The sequence below is a fragment of the Plecotus auritus genome (assembly GCF_963455305.1).
Source record: "Plecotus auritus genome assembly, chromosome: 5".
In the NCBI taxonomy this organism is placed as follows: domain Eukaryota; kingdom Metazoa; phylum Chordata; class Mammalia; order Chiroptera; family Vespertilionidae; genus Plecotus; species Plecotus auritus.
In genome coordinates, this window is record NC_137776.1 from 64,703,438 (window position 1) to 64,724,124 (window position 20,687).

The window sequence follows — 20,687 nt, forward strand, 5'->3', positions numbered from 1 at the left end:
GAATCAAAAGGCATATATATATGAATACTTCTCAAACCAGCTTTGAGTTTGCAGATTAAAAGTTCAATGTGCCACTTAATTCTGAAAATACGTTGCACTGTAGATGTTTATTTCCTGGAAATAGCAAGTACATAACCATAGGTTATATGGGACAGTTTTAGGATATTTAGTGTGATGGAATGACTTGGAAGAAATAATAAGTATTTTTAAACTGTTAACTCAAGGAGAGCCTGATTTATTACATTATAAATATTCTTTTTTTTTTTTTTAGGTACAACAGGCACAGTAAGTACCTCTGGAAGATATTTATTTCATTATACTTTAGCCTGTTATATCTATTCTTATTTCTGTATTAAGTATCTACTAACTTTAATCCTTTTTCTTTCTATGCCAAATGTTGAAAAATGGTTTGTGAATGATGTATTTTGAAATCTGATTTTGATGGGACTTAATGGGAATCCAGTGTATTTTATAAGGATTTGATTCTGCCCATCACAATTAGAAGAGAAATGAAATTTGTAGGTGCATAGTAATTAGCCTGATAAACTTTTAGTTAAGCATTACATTAGAGATGACTCTTATGTACAAATATATAATTGTTTTTTACTATTAAATGAATGTAATTTAAAATACTTTTTTCTGCCAGTTTGTCTCAGTGAATAGAGTGTCAGCCTGCGGACCAAAGGGTCCTGGGTTTGATTTTAGTCAAGGGCACATGCCCAGGTTCTGGGCATGATCCCTGGTGTGGGGTGTGCAGGAGGCAGCCAATCATTGATTCTCTCTCACCGTTGATGTTTCTATCTCACCCTCTTCCTTCCTCTCTGAAATCAATAAAAAAAATAATAATAATTTTTTCTTGTACCTTTCTTAACAGTGTCATAAAGACAGAATACTCAAACTATATATAAATATTTTAAATTATTTTGTATGTTTTACTTTAAAAGTTGAATGGTTATTACATATCTGTTTGGTATTTTTTCGTTGTAAGTGCCTGTTTTTATTTTTTATTTATTTATTTTTGAACATATCAAGATTCTATTGTCATATAATAAAACAAAACATGAAGCTTAGAACTTGATCACTTGACCCTTTATCATCTTATCTCCTCCCAGTTCAAAATGCTTGCATCTCTTAATAGCCAGCATTCTCTTAGATCTGCAGTTATTCTCAACGCGTTCAAGCCTCAGCACAATCTTCTTTATAGTTTCAGCCTTTTTTCGGAAAATTGACTTTGTCCACCATTGCCACTCTGCTTCCTGTCATAATGTCGTTTTCCCTGTGCATATAAAGAATCCTTGCCCTTCTTGTACTGTTACTTTGTGGGGTTGATGCTTGCCACACTTCTTAAAGAAAGTTTGGTGGGTTTTAGGAACGTTCACCATGTTTGTGAGAGCGCTATCAGCAGGGAAAAGCCCTGTTTTTATTTTTGAGTAATGATAGTTATTTTCAATTTTAGGAGGAGTGACATTTTCATATTTTTCTATTAAACTTTTCTAAAAATATCATGTATTTATTTGATAGCTTACTGTTATTTTCTTTTTAGCTTCAGGTACACAAATATGAGTTACTTGTATGCTTCAGATTATGGTCATTACCTTTACATTCTTCATCTTTATTTTATTTTATTTTAATTAACATATTAGTGTTAGGTATACAACAAATGATTCAGTACTTGTATACATTGTGAAATGATCACAGTAAGTTACGTATTTAACATTCTTCACTATACAAATTATAAAAATTTTTCTTGTGATGAGTACTGTTATGATTTACTCTCAACAATTTTGTAATCCCCATATGAAATACAGTATTATTAACTATAGTGATTTTGCAGTACATTACAGTCCCATGACATTTATTTTATAGCTGAAAGTTTTTATCTTTTGACTTTCTCTAACCATTTCACTCATCTCCCAACACTCCCCTCTGACAACCACCACCAATCTGTTCTCTGTATCTTTTTGTTGTTTGTTTTAGATTTTACATATAAGTGAGATTATAGGGTATTTGTCTTTCTTTGATTATTTCACTTAGCATAACATTTCAAGGTCTATCCATGTTGTCCCAAATGGCAAGGTTTCATTCTTTTGTATGACTGAACAGTATTCCATTATATTTATACACCACATCCTTATCCATTCATCCATTGATGGGCACTTAACATTATTTCCATATTTTAGCTGTCTATAATAATAAAAGTGTAATATGCTAATTAGACCAGACAACCTTCTGGATGAAGCTGGGGCTGCTAGGGAAGCTGGGGGGAGGAAGGCCTACTCTTCCATGAATTCTGTGCATCAGGCCTCTGGTTGTAAATAATTCTGCATTGAACATGGGGGTACATATATCTTTCCACGTTAGTGTTTTTGTTTTCTTCAGTTAAATACCCAGAAGTGGAATTGCTAGTTCAAATGGTAGTTCTATTTTTAATTTTTGGAGGAACTTTCATATTGTTTTCCATAATAGCTATACCAATTTATTTTCCTAATAATGCACAGGGGTTTTCTTTTCTCCACATCCTCTTTACCACTTTTATTGTCTTTTTGGTAATAATCAATTCTAACAGATGTGAGGTGATAGATATCTTGTGGTTTTGATTTGTACTTCCCTGATAATTAGTGGCATTGAGCATCTTTTCATGTGCCTATTGGCTATCTGTATTTCTTCTTTGGAAAAGTGTCTATTCAGTTTCTTTGTCTCTTTCTTAATTGGATTGTTTGGGGGGTTTTGCTGGTGAACTGTATGAATTTTTATATGTTTGGGATATTTACTCCTTATCAGATATACTAGAGGCCCAGTGCACGAAATTCATGCACTCAGAGGGAGGGGTCCTTCAGCCTGGCCTGTGCCCTCTCACAGTCCAGGAGCCCTTGGGAGATGTCCAACTGCCTCCTTAGGCCTGCTCCCGCTAAGCTAGTAGTCGGACATCCTTAGCTGCGCTTGCCAGCCGTGAACCTGGCTTCTGGTGTACTGACCACCAGGGGGCAGCTCCTGTGTTGAGCATTTGCCCCCTGGTGGTCAGTGCGCATCATAGTCACCGGTCGTTACACTGTTTGGTCAGTTTGCATATTAGCCTTTTATTATATAGGATAGGATGATTTGCAAATACTTCTTTGCATTTAGTAGGTTGCCTTTTCATCTGATGATGGTTTCATTTGCTGTACACAAGTTTTTTAGCTTGCCATAGTCCCACTTACTTATTTTTGCTTCCTTTGCCTTTGGACTCAGATAAAAAAAGGATTGTCAATACCACTGTCAAGGAGTTTACCGCCTATATTTTCTAGGAGCCTTTATAGTTTCTGATCTTAATTCAAATTTTTAATTCATTTTGAGTTAAATTTTGTGTGTGGTATGAGATAGTAGTCTAGTTTCATTATTTTGCATTTGGCTGTTAAATTTTCTCAACATCATTTATTGAAGATACTGTCATTTCCTTATGCATATTCTTGGCTCTTTTGTTATGATTAAATGACCATATGTGCATGAATTTATTTCTGGCCTTTAGATTCTGTTCATTGACCTATATGTCTTTTTATGCCAATATCAAACTCTTTTATTACTGTACTTTGTAATAAGAGTTTGAAATCCAGGAGCATGATGCCTCCAGCTTTGTTCTTCCTCAAGATGACTTTGACTATTGCGGGTATTTTGTGGTTTCATACAAATTTTAGGATTGTTCTATTTCCTGTGAAAAATGCCATTTGAACTTTGCTGGGGATTACATTGAATCTGTGGATTGCTTTGTGTAGTATGGATATTTTTATAATACATTAATTCTTCTAGTCCATTCTGTGACTAGTTTTCAGATGACTTAACAAATCTCATTAGGAAGGGGCATTCATTTTATTATCAAACAGCCCAAATTTTATCAAGTCCTTTCTAGTCTTAGGGCTATCTGTAATTCTTTCATTCTAATTCTCAAAAGTTATAGAAAAAATCATCCATCCTCTATTTTTGTTAAAATCACATCATTTTGTGTTCTCCATTCTCACTTTTTAAAAATATATTTATTTTTTATTGATTTCAGAGAGGCAGGGAGAGGGAGGGAGAAAGAGACAGAAACATCAATGATTAGAGAGAATCATTGATTGGCTGCCTCCTGCATGCCCCCTACTGGGGATCGAACTCCCAACCCCGGCATGTACCCTGACCAGGAATTAAACTGTGACCTCCTGGTTCATAGGTCCATGCTCAACCACTGAGCAACACTGGCTGGGCTCTCCATTCTCACTTTTTACAAATGATCCTTACATTATCTAGTTTCCTATTAGCATATTTACTTTTATCATTTAATACAAATGAAATTGGGATGCACTCTATAATTCATGATGTCTTATGATTTCTGTTCTCCAGGTAGTAGTCATAGCTAGTTGTACATGATTGGATGGCAAATGTGCCAACATCAGAAGAATTAATGTCAGTGGTTTAGGAGAAAATCCTAGAAATAATTGCATAGTACTCTTTTATCAGCTAGGAATGAAATGATTATGGTGAGAGAGTAGCAAAAGCAACACTTGCATTTAGCTACATTCCCAAAGCAGAAATCAAAAGTAGGTCTTCTATATAATAAAAGCCTAATATGCTAATCGACCGAATGGCAGAACGACACGTGGAACAACCGGTCACTATGATGTGCACTGACCATCAGGGGGCAGATGCTCAATTCAGGAGCTACCCCCAGCCCAGGCCAGCCAAAGCAGGTGCCAGCGGGAGCCCCTGATCGTCCCGCGGGTTGCCTCGCAGTGGGAGGTAGTGGCTACGGGGGTGTGGGGCTGGCCAGTGAGTGGTCGGCGCCAGGCTGGCCAAGTGAGTGCCAGCGGGGCCCTCTTATTGTCCCACAGATCGGCCTTGATTGCCGGCCAGGACTTGGGACCCTACCCATGCACAAATTTCGTGCATCCAGCCTCTAGTTATTCAATAAAGTTGATAAGGAAGCAGGAAAGGTAGATTAGCTTTAAATAAAAATGCAAGAAACTTAAGAGTAAGTACCAGTGGTTTTTGGTTATTTTAATTTTTTGAGAAATGCTGCATTATGAGTATCCTTAATGCCAGAGGATGATAATGTGTGAAATATAATGGATATCAGCAACTCTGATACAAAAAAATGACGGTGAAGTTTAAGGAACAGCTTAACTATTTTATTGGCCTGTTTTCCTTTTTATGTATTCACAAAAGTGATGTGTGATAAAGTCAGTGTCTAAGTAAAAATAAATTCTTTCAATAAGATTTAACATAAAAGCTGAGTGGTACAAAGTATGTGACAGACAGTTTTAGTTTTCCTTTCTTAGAGGTATGTACAGTAATGTTCTGTCTTAGATTTGAAGAAATGTGGAAAGATCATCTCTATAACCCTCTTTGTTACCATCTGAACAGCCTGCCAGAACTGGACTTAGTATCTTTGATCTCATCCAGTAATTCATTCACTCATGATTCCTTGTAAAAATACTTTTAAGCCACTTTATTAAAGTATGATTGACATATGAAAAGCTGTACATATTTAATGTGTACAACTGGATTGTTTTGGGAACAAGTATATACCTATGTAACTATCACCACCATCAAATATCACCTCTCAAAGTTTCCTCCCTTACCCTTTATTATCATTTTGTATGTGCAGGTATTCATGCATGTATATATAGTACTCTTGTAAAACTCTTTTTTTTTTAATTTTTTTTTTTATGTATATTTTATTGATATTTCACAAAGAGGAAGAGAGAGGGATAGAGAGCTAGAAACATCGATGAGAGAGAAGCATCAATCAGCTGCCTCCTGCACACCTCCCACTGGGGATGTGCCCGCAACCAGGGTACATGCCCTTGACCGGAATCGAACCCGGGACCTTTCAGTCCGCAGGCCGACGCTCTATCCACTGAGCCAAACCGGTTTCGGCCTCTTGTAAAACTCTTTAACAACCCTTTATTTGAGGCATGTCTATTGATACCTCAGATTTAACTAGGAACTTTAGTAGGTTCTTAGTAGTTGTTGTTTTATTTTTGAACCCCAAGAGTGGATTTATATTCTATATCAGAGTAGTTTCACATAAAACTTAGTCTCACCTATCTTGTGTTGAGGCATTTGGATTCACATTTTCTACCTGTTAAAATTTCACCTTGTTGATAAGTTCTTATTGTCATCCAAAAGTCATGCTTTCTGATTTTGACAGCTGCATCTTTATAGCATGTCAGTGTAAATTCTGTAGAACTTTGTCCAACTTGATGTAAATATTCTTTGGATTTGGGTTGTTGAGTTCATGAGCAATTCACCTTCATGCTACATTAGCATGAACTCGTATCCATAAGGCATTGATTTGCGTTGCTAAAAGATTATCTTAAGTTACAGAGTTATTGTTTTTATGAGAATACTCATAGCCTTCAATTCTGAGACATTATAGAATAAAAAGATCCTAAAACCTGAATTGACTCATGCTGCTTTTGAAGCACTTTTAAAATCTGATTTTCAGTTATCTCCTTATTTTTGCATCACTGAATTATTCTACGTGCCTTAAACTGTCAGAAGTGTGCCCATTTAATACTTTTAATTCCGTCATATATTGCTTTGAAACCAATAATTCTGATGTTCACTGTCAGTGAAATTGTTAAATAATTTAAACGTAATTTTTTTTTCTTTAGAAATCAATGTGGACTGAACATAAATCACCTGATGGAAGGACTTACTACTACAATACTGAAACTAAACAGTCTACTTGGGAGAAACCAGATGATCTTAAAACACCTGCTGAGGTAAAAATTTGAAGGCTGGAAATCGGGGGTTATTAAGTACATTTTGGGTTTTTGTTTTTTTAGGATTTCGTGGGTATTTGACTATCCAAATAGTACTTATATCTCAGAAAGGCATTCAGAGGATAAAAGGCTTAATAAACACACCAATCAGCAAAAAGACAAAATGCATTCTCTTCTTTGAACAGACCCATTTTATTATTTTGTCCCTGCTCAGGAACCTTTGTTAGGTGACATCAATTTAAGAAAGAATTTAAAGAATAAATGGGAAGGAAAAAAGACTGTCTTTCTGACTGCCCTTTATTTTTTAAATTAACATTTCAAATTGTTTTCCTCTATAGTAAACTTGGATGATTTCATGTGTCTTCTAAGTTTTCTAAAAAATTTTTCAAATGGGGCTGAGTTTATAGAGATGAAATTAAATTGCAAATACTTCTCTTAGAGTGAGAAATTGTCTCTTTGGAAGATGTCCCCCCCCCCCCAAATATGTATTTTTCATTTTATGTTGCAAGTTGGCCATTCATAATACAAGACAAGGAAGTAAGATGGAAGGAATAAATTGAGTAAAAAGTATTGTATGTGGAAAACTCAAATCCTAAGTAAAAGAGATTTGGCATTTCAAGCTATACTTAATGTTTTTCCTGGTTGGCACGTTTATCTTCCCCTCCTGCCCTGTGCTCCACACCCCCCACCCCCGTCACCCTTAAGGAATTTGAGGAGATAAAAGTATTTTCCAGCCACCACACTAATACGTACCACAGTGCTTGTCAGGGGATGTTATAATTTTTTATTTATCCTAATACTGACATAGTGATATTTATCAATTATATATTTGCCAAGACACTGTCTGAATTTGAGTCTTCAATAGCATTCTTATACCATCCTAACTGGTTTATATATTATATTTTAAGTATATCATACTTATATATTGTTTCCTTTTAATTCACATAGATTTGTAATTGTTTATTATGAAGCTGAAATATAAGCATTACTAAATCAAATTTTGCTTGTTCCCAATTTTTATGTTTTTTCTATTGTGTTAGTTTTGAGAAGTCTGTGAAACGTGGTTGGTAATTTTTACCTTTGAGTGGGTATAAATGAAGAAGAGGAAAAAAGTTTAAAAAACAAACAATAAAATGGCAATAAATATGTATCAACAATTGAATTTAAAAATCAAAATAAATCGAATGAACAAAATAAACTGGTGAATAAAATAGAATCAGAAGCATGGAAAAATGGAACAGACTGATGAATCTCAGAGGGTAGGGGGTTGCTGGGGTGGGAAGAGATTAACCAAAGATCTTACCTATGGACACAGACATTAGGATGGTGAAGGCCTGGGACAGTGTGGGAACCCAGTGGAGGGGGGCAAATGGGCCTCTAGTAATAGTATAAATGTTATAGTATTACTGAATGTTATAGTATTAATGTTATAGTATTACTCATGAACTGGGCCTCTAGTAATAGTATAAATGTTATAGTATTACTGAAATGATTAAATAATATATTCTGATCTTAACATTACTCTAAGTATCTTGTAATTGGTAGCTTATATATCATTACTTCACAAGCTTTCAAATTGTATAGCTTGAAATATCTAGTGAAAACAGTGATGTGAATGATGAGTGATACTAAAAACATTACTGTTAACTGATGGTTTATTTCCCTCTAGCAACTTTTATCTAAATGCCCCTGGAAGGAGTACAAGTCTGACTCTGGGAAGCCATACTATTATAATTCTCAAACAAAAGAATCCCGTTGGGCCAAACCCAAAGAACTTGAGGATCTTGAAGGTAAAACAAAAAAATAATTCATAATGTTAATTTATATGTATATATATTATATATATGTCATTCACACTGAAACAATCCTTCGTAAATAGGATTGTTCAAAGGCTTTTTTTTTTTTAAATGATTAGAATGTTTTAAATGGTAAAACAGTTTTATGGGCTCTTATTTTCTTGTTGCTCTAGATCTCAGTTCTATAGATTTTAAATAGATTTTTATTTGATTTGATTCCACTGAAACTAGGATACCAGAATACCATTGTTGCTGGAAGTCTTATTACAAAATCAAACCTGCATGGTGAGCTGCTTTGATAATTCATTTTCTGTCATTATTTAACATTTTTATACTATGTCACTAATATTCACTAACCATGATTGGATGAATCTGCAGTGAGAAATCTCTAATTCAAATAATTTCTTTCATTTAAGGGTTATATTATAAATGAGCTTACAGTTTTTGAATTTGCACTTTGGTGTTTGTTTTTTAAGTTATATACCATTGGAAAATTGGGCAAGGACAGTTATGTACAATATTTCTAAATACAGCTCTGGGTGGTGGTACATAACATGGAATATGGATTTTAACCATTTAGCAGATAGCAGAGAACCTTGAATCCTTATCAGTTCAAAATTTGTTAATATAGTGTTGTGAGACTATATATTTAATGCAGATTTTATATAATCACAGCATTGCAAAATAGGCCTTATGCTTATTCTGGGAGAATTAAGGTGAGCAAAGTATTATGCCTAACTTACAAAGGAAGGATTTTTTGTTTTTTTAACATTCTCAATTGTTTAGAATACTGTTTAAAATCTAGAAATACTACCTAATATAAAACCCAGGACTTAAAATAGCAGATTATGAGTAAGAATTGAGAATTTAGTTCTTTTATTTTCACTTAAGATAGAATCTGGAGTCAAACTATAGTAGGTTAAAAGTAACAGAGTCTAGGAGAATGGGACTAACAAAGTAGTTTGCAATGTGAAATGACATCTGACATGAAAGAAATAATAATGATTTCTTACAGGCACTGTGGTCTGAAGTCTATTTACTACCTTTGCTCTGTGTTACCTCGTTAGCTTAGAACAGTGGTCGGCAAACTGCGGCTCGCGAGCCGCGGTTTGCCGCTCTGTTGACTAATGAGTTTGCCGACCACTGACCTAGACTCTTGATTCCAATAATTACAGGCTGTTGTTGTTCCTTGTGATTAAGCCCCTATCCCAGTGGTCGGCAAACTCATTAGTCAACAGAGCGGCAAACCAGTTTGCCGACCACTGGCTTAGAATATCATCCTATCTAATAAAGAGGGAATATGCTAATTGACCCTCACACAGTTGCATATTTGAGACTGAGGCAAAAGAAAATTAAGTAGGCAAAAAATAAAAACACTCAAGTAGGCAAATGACCCTCATGCCACAGCCAATAAGGAGGGAATATGCTAATTGACTGCCACACCCTCAAAGATGGCGGTGCCCAATCCGCTCAGCCCCGCCAAGGCGGTAGGCGCTGCAAGGCCGAGCCCGCCCCCAGGCAGGCCTGGCCACTCCGCATGCCTGCCTCTGGAGTCCCCCAGTCCCCTCAGCCCCCCAGCCGCCCAGGGCCAGCCTGAGGCACAGGCAAGCCTTGGATGGCGACTGCCCAGCCACCTAGGGCCAACTGAGGCTCAGGTAACCAGGGCTGGCCGAGGCTTGCGCTGCAGGCAGTGGCAGCAGCAGAGGTGTGATGGGGCATCGCTTTCCCCTGATCACCAGGTCGCCTCCCGCCCCTGAGGGCTCCCAGACTGTGAGAGGGGGCAGGCTGGGCTGAGGGACCCCCCCCCCCCCCCCCCGTCCAGTGCATGAATTTTCATGCACCAGGCCTCTAGTTTGTATATGAAAATTATGATAATTTATGTTAGTAGCAGTAACCCCTTTAGTATATGTTGTCAGCCATCCTAAACAGATTTTCAGTGATACAGTTTTTAAAATACAGGGTGTCCTAAAAAAAAATGCATACACACTTTAACAGTTGATTCTATTATATTTTGAAAATGAAATGTATTTTAGTAAATACTACCTTTATACATTATTCAAAGTGTGTATACATTTTCTTGGGACACCCTCTGTTTTCAGAGTTAGAGCACCTCATTCCATAATGATGCTAAGATATTTTGGTTACCACTACAAAAAATGTTACTACCTTAACCAGAATAAAAGCTGGAGCATTGAGTTGCTAATCTTGACAGCTCCATTTAAATTTCTGTATTAGCATTGGTTAATAATACTGTAGGTAGGCTCGAAGTTAATTGACATAAAAATATGAAGCTCATTTCTGATATAACCCTACTACATATAGTTGGTGTGCATAACTATCTTATCTACTTGTCAATGCTAGTATATGTGTGCTGGAATTTCATAACATGAATTTGATCTTGTTTTGAATTTGATATCTTTAAGAAATAACAAATAGTTTTACCCCTGGGGAAAGTACTGTTTTATTTCAGGGAGTTTTTGCAGTAGCTAGCAATCTTGGGGAAAGCAGCAGTGTGGGGAAAAGCTTTCTTAAAAACTGCTCTTTAAATTTTGTCTTTATTCTTTAATTGTTGTCCTGGGACTTTGGAGCAAGCACTTGCTCAGTAAAAGTGGTGATTTTATATATGTACATATAATAATAAGTTAAATCTTACTGTATGAAACTTGATCTCCTTTAAAGTTTTTTTTTTCAGTGATTGTATTTAAAAACTAGTATGTAACTTTTCTTTTTTCTCTTCAATAGCAATGATCAAAGCTGAAGAAAGCAGGTAAGCAATTTTCATATATCAGTACGTATTTGGAAATGTGATATCTCCTACAATTTTGTTTTAACTGTATAAATAATATTAACATGTTAGACCTTATGGTTTGGTGTCTTTGGAGAATTTGAGGGTTGGAGAGGGGTATTTACTCAAGGTACACTAGTGATGCTTTACTAGACAGTGATTGTTTGAATTTAGACTGCATCATTTATCATTAAGATTGTGTTATAGAACTCTCCAAAATTTTGTTTACGTTAATTTGGGAATGGATGAAGTATAATATAGATGTAGATACAGATATCTTCCTTTATTCAGATTTTTCTTTCAATGAGTAAAATGTAAAGATTGTATGGAAATTTATGATATAGATCCAATTTTATGGCATGATACAATCTGATAGGGCATTTTGTAAATGAAAACAATTATTAGCCTTTTGGAAATGCAGAGTTGCCTGAGTGCCTATCATACATTTTCTTGAATGCTTGCTGAATTAAATCAAAGTAATCCAATTTCATCTGTGGTTTTAATTATTTTGAATAGCTTAACAGTTTGGCAGCACTGCCTTTTTTCCCTTTTAAGAGTTTCTCTTATTCATTTGATTGTATAATTAAGCACTAGCTTTATTTGGCTTTGTGATTATTAATATTGAAATAACCAGTTTTCTCTTTTTATAAATATATAGTAAGCAAGAAGAATGCACCACAGCATCAACAGCCCCAGTTCCTACAACAGAAATTCCTTCCACAATGAGCACCATGGCTGCTGCAGAAGCGGCAGCTGCTGTTGTTGCAGCTGCCGCAGCTGCTGCAGCAGCTGCTGCCGCAGCCAACGCCAATGCCTCCACCTCTGCTAATACTGTCGGTGGAACTGTTCCTGTTGTACCTGAGCCTGAAGTTACTTCAATTGTTGCTACTGTTGTAGATAATGAAAACACAGTAACAATTTCAACTGAAGAACAAGCACAACTTACTACTACCCCTGCTGTTCAGGATCAGAATGTTGAAAGTAATGCTGGAGAAGAAACATCTAAGGAAACTGTAGCTGAGTAAGTTTAGTAACTTGTCTTCTGCAAGTCAGTACCAGACATATTGCCAGTTTAGTCATTGACCATTAAGTGTTAATTTTTGGGGAATCAAAATACAAGCCTTTAGATAATAGATTACTTTTTTTTTTTTTTTAAATATATTTTATTGATATTTCACAGAGAGGAAGGGAGAGGGATAGAGAGCTAGAAACATCGATGAGAGAGAAACATCGATCAGCTGCCTCTTGCACACCTCCCACTGAGGATGTGCCCGCAACCAAGGTACATGCCCTTGACCAGAATTGAACCTGGGACCTTTCAGTCCGCAGGCCGACGCTCTATCCACTGAGCCAAACCGGTTTCGGCAATAGATTACTTTTGAGGCTGAATTTTCTTGGGTCAAGCTCTGCATTCAAACTCTTGCAGAACTAATCCATAGAAATTTTAAGAAGCAGAACTTCTTAGTATGAGACATATTTAAAAGTATGCCCAGAACTTTAGTAATCAAGATATATTGTGGTACAGTATTTTAAGGCAGAGCAAAAGTCCATGATTAATAAAATAGGAAAATTTTAAGTAAACATCAGTATTACTGATTTTCTTTTGCCTCAGTCTCAAATATGGCTTAGCATGGCATTGCAGTGAAGTTGCTATAGTTTGATATTGAACAAACAAAAAATAAAGATAACACTCAAGGAGGCAAAAAAAAGTAACACATAAGCAAGATGTAGGAAAACTATTAGTGAGATTAAATTAGTACAACTTTTTTTAAGACAGCAAAAGTTTGCAAGTATTTCCATACCCTGTGATCTAGTAATATTTCATATAACGATGCTTTATACAGCTATAAAAAGGAACCTTGTGCTGTGCTTTTTTACTTGAATGATATCTACATAAAAAAAGTTAGCCATGGTGTCAAGATTGAAACATGATCACCCATGTTAATATTTAAGCATGTTGCTTTCATTTCCCTACCCATTATTGTAAAGGTTTTGTTTTTCTTAGGTACATATCTCAAAGTGAAAATAGCTTTATAACTTTTCTGATACTTAGAAGTTTTAAAAGAATATATGGTATATTTGAATGTATAAAATAATTTTTATATTTTATTTATATCATCCTGCCCTTGTTCTCTGCATTTAAAATGTGTACATATATATGAGACACCTCCACAGCATGTTGAATGATGGAATGTTATTTTATTAACATACTAGTAGCCCTGTGCACGAATCCATGGGCCAGTAGCTTGCTGCCGCCCTCCTGTAGCTCCCCCCTTCCCCTTGCCCACCCCTCATAGCTAGCTGCCCTGCCCCCTCCTGTAGCTCTTCGCCACCTGCTTGTATTTCACTGCCCCACCCTCCTGTTGATCCATGATCCGGTCTTCACGGCATAACCATTTGCATATTACATCTTTATTATATAGGATACATAAGTTTTAAGTGTAGACATTTAACTTTGGAATAACACTCTTTTACATATCAATTTGTACTTTATTTTTCCAACAAAAATTTGTTTTTCATAATTCTAACTATTATTTCCTGCTTTTTTTTCTTTCAAGTATTTAGTGTGTGAATCATATTTGTATTTTTTGTTAATATGTACTCCATTATCTTTCCCTAAGCATTCTACTTGAAGCTTTTTTGTTTTTTTCTAAATTATCTTTTTTTATATAAGAAGAAATGTTAGTGTTATATAACCTTTCATTTCATAAAGACCCCCAAAAAAGTAAACTAAGAGTAAATACTTTGGGTTTTGTAGTTCTAAAGTCTGTCATAGTGACTCAGTTCTGCTGTGGTAGCACACAATCAGCCAAAAAATATGTAAACTCATGAGCATGGTTATGTTCTAGTAAAGCTATATTTATAGAAACAGGCAGCAGACTGGATTTGGCCCAGGGATTTGCCAACCCCGATTTAGATTAATCTCCTTCTTTTATATTTTGTCATGCTTGCCCAAATTCTTAGTTGTTATGGCACTAAAATGAAGGCATTGAATAAGTTTTGTAAGTCATTTTAAAGTTGTTAACTAGTGGAACCAGTATTTTAGTACAATTAAATTTTTATTTTAGCCTTTTTGCAGGGTTTTAATAACTGAGTGTTTTACACAAAATTATATATTACCTTTATTTCTTTATTTTTAGGTAAGTATGTGCATTTCATATTGGAGATACTATTCTAAAATTGTCACATTTTAGCTCAACATTGAAGTGCTAAATTTTTCTAAATGAAGCAAATGTTTATTTAAGCTATAAATAACATGTTTAAATTTCTCTCTAGTTTTACTCCCAAGAAAGAAGAGGACGAAAGCCAACCAGCAAAAAAAACATATACTTGGACTACAAAGGAGGAGGCAAAGCAAGCATTTAAAGAGTTATTGAAAGAAAAGGTATTTGCATTATAGATTTTTATGTGACATAATAATTGTCTAATAAATGAAGTTACTTTCATTGTAATCCATACCATGATGCCTTTATTAAAAATGCTGAAAATGAACTAAATTTGTCCCTTTTTTTGAAGAATATTTTTTGCAAATCTGACTTTAACCAAAAAAGCCTACAAAAACTATTGTGTGCAAAGGTACACCAGTACCTTTCACCTCAATATTTTTTGGAAGTTTTTTTTTTTTAATTCTTAAAACATGTTTATCTTTTAATCAGTAGTTTTAAGAGAAAGTATTCATGCTCTGTTTAAATTTCAGTTTAAGTTTTCTTTTTAGTGTATAGGTATATAATTATCCAGATTTGCCTTGCTTCAGTAAGAAATTTTTTTAGATCTTTAAAAAAAAAAAAAACTTCTGCAAAGGAAGTGCTTGATTTCAGTGAGTATTATACTTTGTTCTTTGTTGTATAACTTTTACTATATTTGTGTAAAATTCTAATTTTTTATTAAATGTTTTCAGCGGGTACCATCTAATGCTTCATGGGAGCAAGCTATGAAAATGATTATTAATGATCCACGATACAGGTAATACTTTTTTTTTTTTAATTTACTTTGCACTTGGAGCATAGCAAACCTAGAAAATTCAAAATTGTCTAAAGCAATGTAACTTTCCACTCCCATTATCTTCTGTTATTTTGGATGGTAAGGATAGAGTTGTTCCATGTGTGATATGAATCAAAAAGCCAAAAGGCTTGTTATACAATTTGATTACTGTGCTATAGATGAAATAGAATTACCTTGAAAGTTGAAATTATTTTCTGTAATCATTTTGTTATCTTCAATATCTTCCTGAAATGTTCTTAATTTGTGAATTAAATCAATTGTATTGTTTTTCAAAGCAGTAACATTTGATCATTCTGCCTTCATTTACTCCTATGTGACATTTTCTATTATTTAGTGCTTTAGCAAAGTTGAGTGAAAAAAAACAGGCCTTTAATGCCTATAAAGTTCAGACAGAGAAAGAAGAAAAAGAAGAAGCAAGATCAAAATACAAAGAGGCTAAGGAATCCTTTCAGCGTTTTCTTGAAAATCACGAGAAAATGACCTCCACAACCAGATACAAGTAAGAGTTTTTAGTGATGCATAGTATGTATTTACTGCACTGTTTGTGTCCAACTTTATGCCAAGTGCATTAACTATTCTAAAGTAGATAGATGCTCATTAAATAAAATGAGATGATTTGTAAGCATGGCGGTTTTTGCTTATGACTATTTTATTAGGTACATACCAAATCAGTAGTTAAATGTAGAATTTATAGACTCATTGAGTTATTGATTAGCAAACTAAAACAAAAAGGAGAGAGACTTGATTTAATATTCAAAGCTTGATTACTACTTAATATAAGAATTGAAATTTTTGGTATTTGTTGAAGGAAACAGGCTATTTTCATTAAGTATAGCATTTTGAAAACTTGCATTTATATAGCATTCTTGATTTTAGAGTGCTTTATTTTTTTAAAAACTAGGTAATTCAATATTAATACGTAGTAAGCTATTAAGTTTATTTTCCCTATGTGCTTCCTTATTTTCCTGTCTTCTGGAAGAGCCTTAGTGAAAGACTCTTTATTTCTTTAATTAGTACTATTTTGTGGGTTAGCTAAGTTTCTGACAACTTTTTTTTTATCCTCACCCATACTCCCCCTGACTAGGGATCAAACCCTGAGCAACCTTTTGGTGTACTGGACCGACCCTTTCACAAACTGAACCACTGGCCAGGGGATCTGATAACTTTTTGAAGTCTTATCATTTAGTCCCATGGGCAGTTTGATAGTGTCTCTAGCTACCCTAAGTAAAAGAGAGAATTTTGACTACAAAACATTGCTTATTTAGAATTAACTCCTTTGTCTCTAAGGAGTTCTAAGCTATTCTTAATTATTCAAAAGTTTTCCTTTATAATACAATCATGAATTTAGAGTGGTAAAGAGTGTTCATATGGTGGTTTTAAGTTTAGTATAAAATCAAAATGGCCTGAGATTAATTTTTATTGTATGATATAGAGCAGGGGTCCTCAAACTTTTTAAACAGGTGGCCAGTTCACTGTCCCTCAGACCGTTGGAGGGCCGGACTATAGTTTGAAAAAAAAAACTATGAATGAATTCCTATGCGCACTGCGGGCCTGGGATGAGTCGGCTGCTAAGCAGGACAGGCAGCGGCACCTGGTGGGCCGGATAAATGTCCTCGGTGGGCCGCCTGTGGCCCGCAGGCCGCAGTTTGAGGACCCTGGATAGAGTAACATTTAATTATTTTGAACAGAAAAGCAGAGCAAATGTTTGGCGAGATGGAAGTCTGGAATGCAATATCGGAGCGTGATCGTCTTGAAATCTATGAAGATGTTTTATTCTTTCTTTCAAAAAAAGAAAAGGTATAATTCACTCTTACTGGTATTTATAGATAAAACAAGATGTTTCTTCATTCTGATTAGTAGTTACTTTATATCATGTTCATTTTGGTTGGTTGTTTATCCAGTTTATGTGGTGCAGCATAACCATTTATTAGAAGTTAGGTTTGAAATGTATAGCTTCTGTAAGTACTGATGTGAACATAGAAAATACAGATTTGTCTATTGTTTGAATTGTCATTAACTGGCTGTTTTATACCTACTTTGAGAGAGAAGATACTTTTCCTTTTTAGCTCATTGGGTTTAAAAAATACTCTGTTTCTGCTTATGGTGCTTGTACTTACGATTCTTTTATAAGAAGCACAGTTATATGTAATGGTTTCCACTAAAATGTACTTATGATAGTGTTTTAAAATACCTCTTTTTTGCTTATGACTATTTTATGCACTAAATTGTATATTATGCAGTCTTCAAGAGACTTCCAGATATGTATTATAAATAAAAAATTGGTCATAGCTGGAAGTGGTTGAAGACCTTAGCATTTATTCATTGTATGATTTGTCTCCAATAACTAGCTTTGTAGAACATAGTTGTAATAGGAAGAGACATTTATTGGAGGGAGGAGAGAGTCATGTTATCCAGGTTTTGGATTTAGAAGAGAGGTGAAAAAATTGAAGATAGGTACCAAGCCAAGCAGCTAGGCTAGAGCATTGGAAAGGTAAATAATGTTGATATTCAAAGTAAATGAGTATTGAAATTTGGTCATCAGTTAGAATGTAAAGAAACGTTTACTAATTGCAATTCAAATATCATACTTCCTTTGAACTTCAAAAAATTTATTCATACTTTTTATTTAGGAGCAAGCAAAGCAGTTGCGAAAGAGAAATTGGGAAGCCCTAAAAAACATACTTGACAACATGGCTAATGTAACATATTCTACTACTTGGTCTGAAGCCCAGCAGTATCTGATGGATAATCCAACTTTTGCAGAAGATGAGGAATTACAGAGTAAGCATAATGACTAAATGGGAGGAAACAGTTTTTAAAAGGTTGTCTATCAGCAAAGAATTCTTTTTTAATGAGACCATTAATTGAATTCTACACAATTGTTAATTCATTTGTGAAAAGATGTTTTGTTTCCAAATAGGATATTTTTGTGATTTAGGACAAAAATATGAAGTTAGCTTTATCAGATAATCCTTGAAATATGTTTATCATTCATCAAACCTGAAATTGTCGTCATGTCACTTCGTAAGAACCAAATTGATTACCACATTTTATTCATGCTATCTTTTTTAAAAAATATTTTTATTGATTTCAGAGAGGAAGGGAGAGGGAGAGATAGATAGAAACATCAATGATGAGAGAGAATCAGAATCATTGATCGGCTGCTTCCTGCATGCTCCCCTACTGGGGATCCAGCCCACAACCTAAGCATGTGCCCTTGACCGGAATTGACCTGGGACCCTTCAGTCCACAGGCCAACGCTCTATCCACTGAGCCAAACCAGCGAGGGCTCATGCTATCTTCTTAAATTAATAGCTTTAAAAGTTTGCAAAATGCCAAAAAAGCTTACATTAAGCTTTCCCAAGTTCTGTCTTTACTACCTAGTTTTTTAAAGTTTTTTTTTTTTTATTACCCTCTGAATACCATGCTTTGGGAGATTTGGGGTAGGGCCTAGAACTCTGTACTTTGAAAAGTTCCCTGGGTAATTCTGATACTACTGACAAATTTTCTAATTTTGTTTTCATTAGTTGGATCATGTGCATAGTCTTTCTTTCATCCTTGGATGCAGGGTATCTTTTGATGAAGTCTTTTTTTGTATTTTCCTTAAATGTTACCCATTTAGATGATTATAAGTCATATTTGAGTTACAGTACAAGTATTTTGGGAAGGTGAATTTGAAATTTATAAAGTTAATGCAAATAATTAAATTGCTTTCCTAACTGACATTTGACATTTTAATTTTTTTTAACTGAAAAAAAAACACCTCTAGACATGGATAAAGAAGATGCATTAATTTGCTTTGAAGAACATATTCGGGCTTTAGAAAAGGAGGAGGAAGAAGAAAAACAGAAGAGTTTGCTGAGAGAAAGGCGACGACAGCGTAAAAATAGAGAATCTTTTCAGGTATTTTAAAAATCTCTCTTTCTAGCTTAATTTTATAATGGGCTTCAACAATACTACAAACTATTTTGAGACACCTGATCCCAGATCACTAACATAGACTTTGAAGTATTCGTACATAATTAACTCTTAAGGTCTACAATTAGTTATGAACCCACTTAAGGAAACCAGCCATTTCAATCCAGCGGAATATGGAAGGCTATGACAATTTGGTATTTAAGGAGCACCATGATAGATAAGGTTTTATTTGGGAAAGAGAAATGGGATGTGGGAAGACTGAAAACAAAATATATGTGATGAATCATTAGTACTAGTTGGTTTTTAAGCAGTAAGAGAATTGTGGGGAATGCTGTGGTAATGTTTAGGGGATGGGCCATAAATCTAAAATGCTATACATAGGAGCCGAAGTCACATATCATTTATATAGGTTAGTGTTTCATTTTCACCTTCATGTACCACCTTTTAATCTCTCTGTAATGAAGAATATTACCAGTGAATTATAATGATAGCATTTAGCATTGATTGCTTACTGCTTAAACATTATAAATTTAAATTTTTTACTTTTTATGACATCTTTGTATAAGAGTAGGTACTATTTTTATGTCCACTTATATAGATAGGAAATTATCTGGGAGAGGGGAAATGACTTGCCTAAACTCCAACTATTGAATAGTGGAGACAGAATTTGAATCTATGCAGTCTTAATTACAGGGTCTCTTCTATTAAACACTGTACAAGTATAAATGCTAAGTTACAGTAGCTTAAATATGTCTGTTTCTTTAAATAACAGTTGTCTAGCCCTAGCCGGTTTGGCTCAGTGGATAAAATATCGGCCTGTGGACTGAAGGGTCTCGGATTTGATTCCCAGTCAAGGGCACCTGCCTTGGTTGCAGGCTTGATTCCCCAGGTCCTTGTGGGAGGCAACCAGTTGATGTGATGTGTGTCTCATATGTTTCTCTCTCTTGTGTCTCTCCCCATCCCTTCCACTCTCTTTCAAAATCAAAGGGTAAAGATTAACAAAAAATAAAATAATAGTTATTTGGTCTAGGGAAGGACACATTGCCATGCCCTAAGCTAGTGATTCTCAAAACTTAGTGTACATCAGAATCACCTAGCAGGCTTTTTAAAAAGCTTGGGCCACCATGCCAAAGGTCACTAGCCATCTTAAATGTCACAGTTAATAACATTATTTCAGTTTTTATTCCATAAAAATTTACAATTTACTACTCTTGATGGATTTCTGTATCTTGTTAGTGGTTTCCCAGGGGATCATTTAGAGGATTTTTAAGAACACAGATTGTTGAGCCCTTAATATCAGAGTTTGATTTGGTAATTCTGGGTGGGTTTTGAGAATTTGCATTTCTAATAAGTATCTAGGTGATAGTAAAGCATGGCCCCTACTTTGAAATTGCCTTAATCTTGTCTGCACGATTTAGGGCTGATGTTCTCATGATCACATCTAAG

The 20,687-nt window shown here is 34.9% G+C and overlaps 1 protein-coding gene across 1 annotated transcript in view; it reads left to right on the forward strand.

Moving 5' to 3' along the window:
- The window catches only part of PRPF40A (pre-mRNA processing factor 40 homolog A), a gene marked incomplete at its 5' end in the record, with an annotated part of 47,756 nt that overhangs the window by 16,720 nt on the left and 10,349 nt on the right, over positions 1–20,687 (forward strand). Inside the window, 11 exon segments of the mRNA XM_080670228.1 lie at positions 6,630–6,740; positions 8,410–8,530; positions 8,768–8,821; positions 11,279–11,303; positions 11,980–12,342; positions 14,598–14,706; positions 15,220–15,284; positions 15,658–15,822; positions 17,012–17,120; positions 17,954–18,104; positions 19,093–19,226. Of these exon segments, the coding sequence (XP_080526354.1) occupies positions 6,630–6,740; positions 8,410–8,530; positions 8,768–8,821; positions 11,279–11,303; positions 11,980–12,342; positions 14,598–14,706; positions 15,220–15,284; positions 15,658–15,822; positions 17,012–17,120; positions 17,954–18,104; positions 19,093–19,226 (1,407 nt within the window).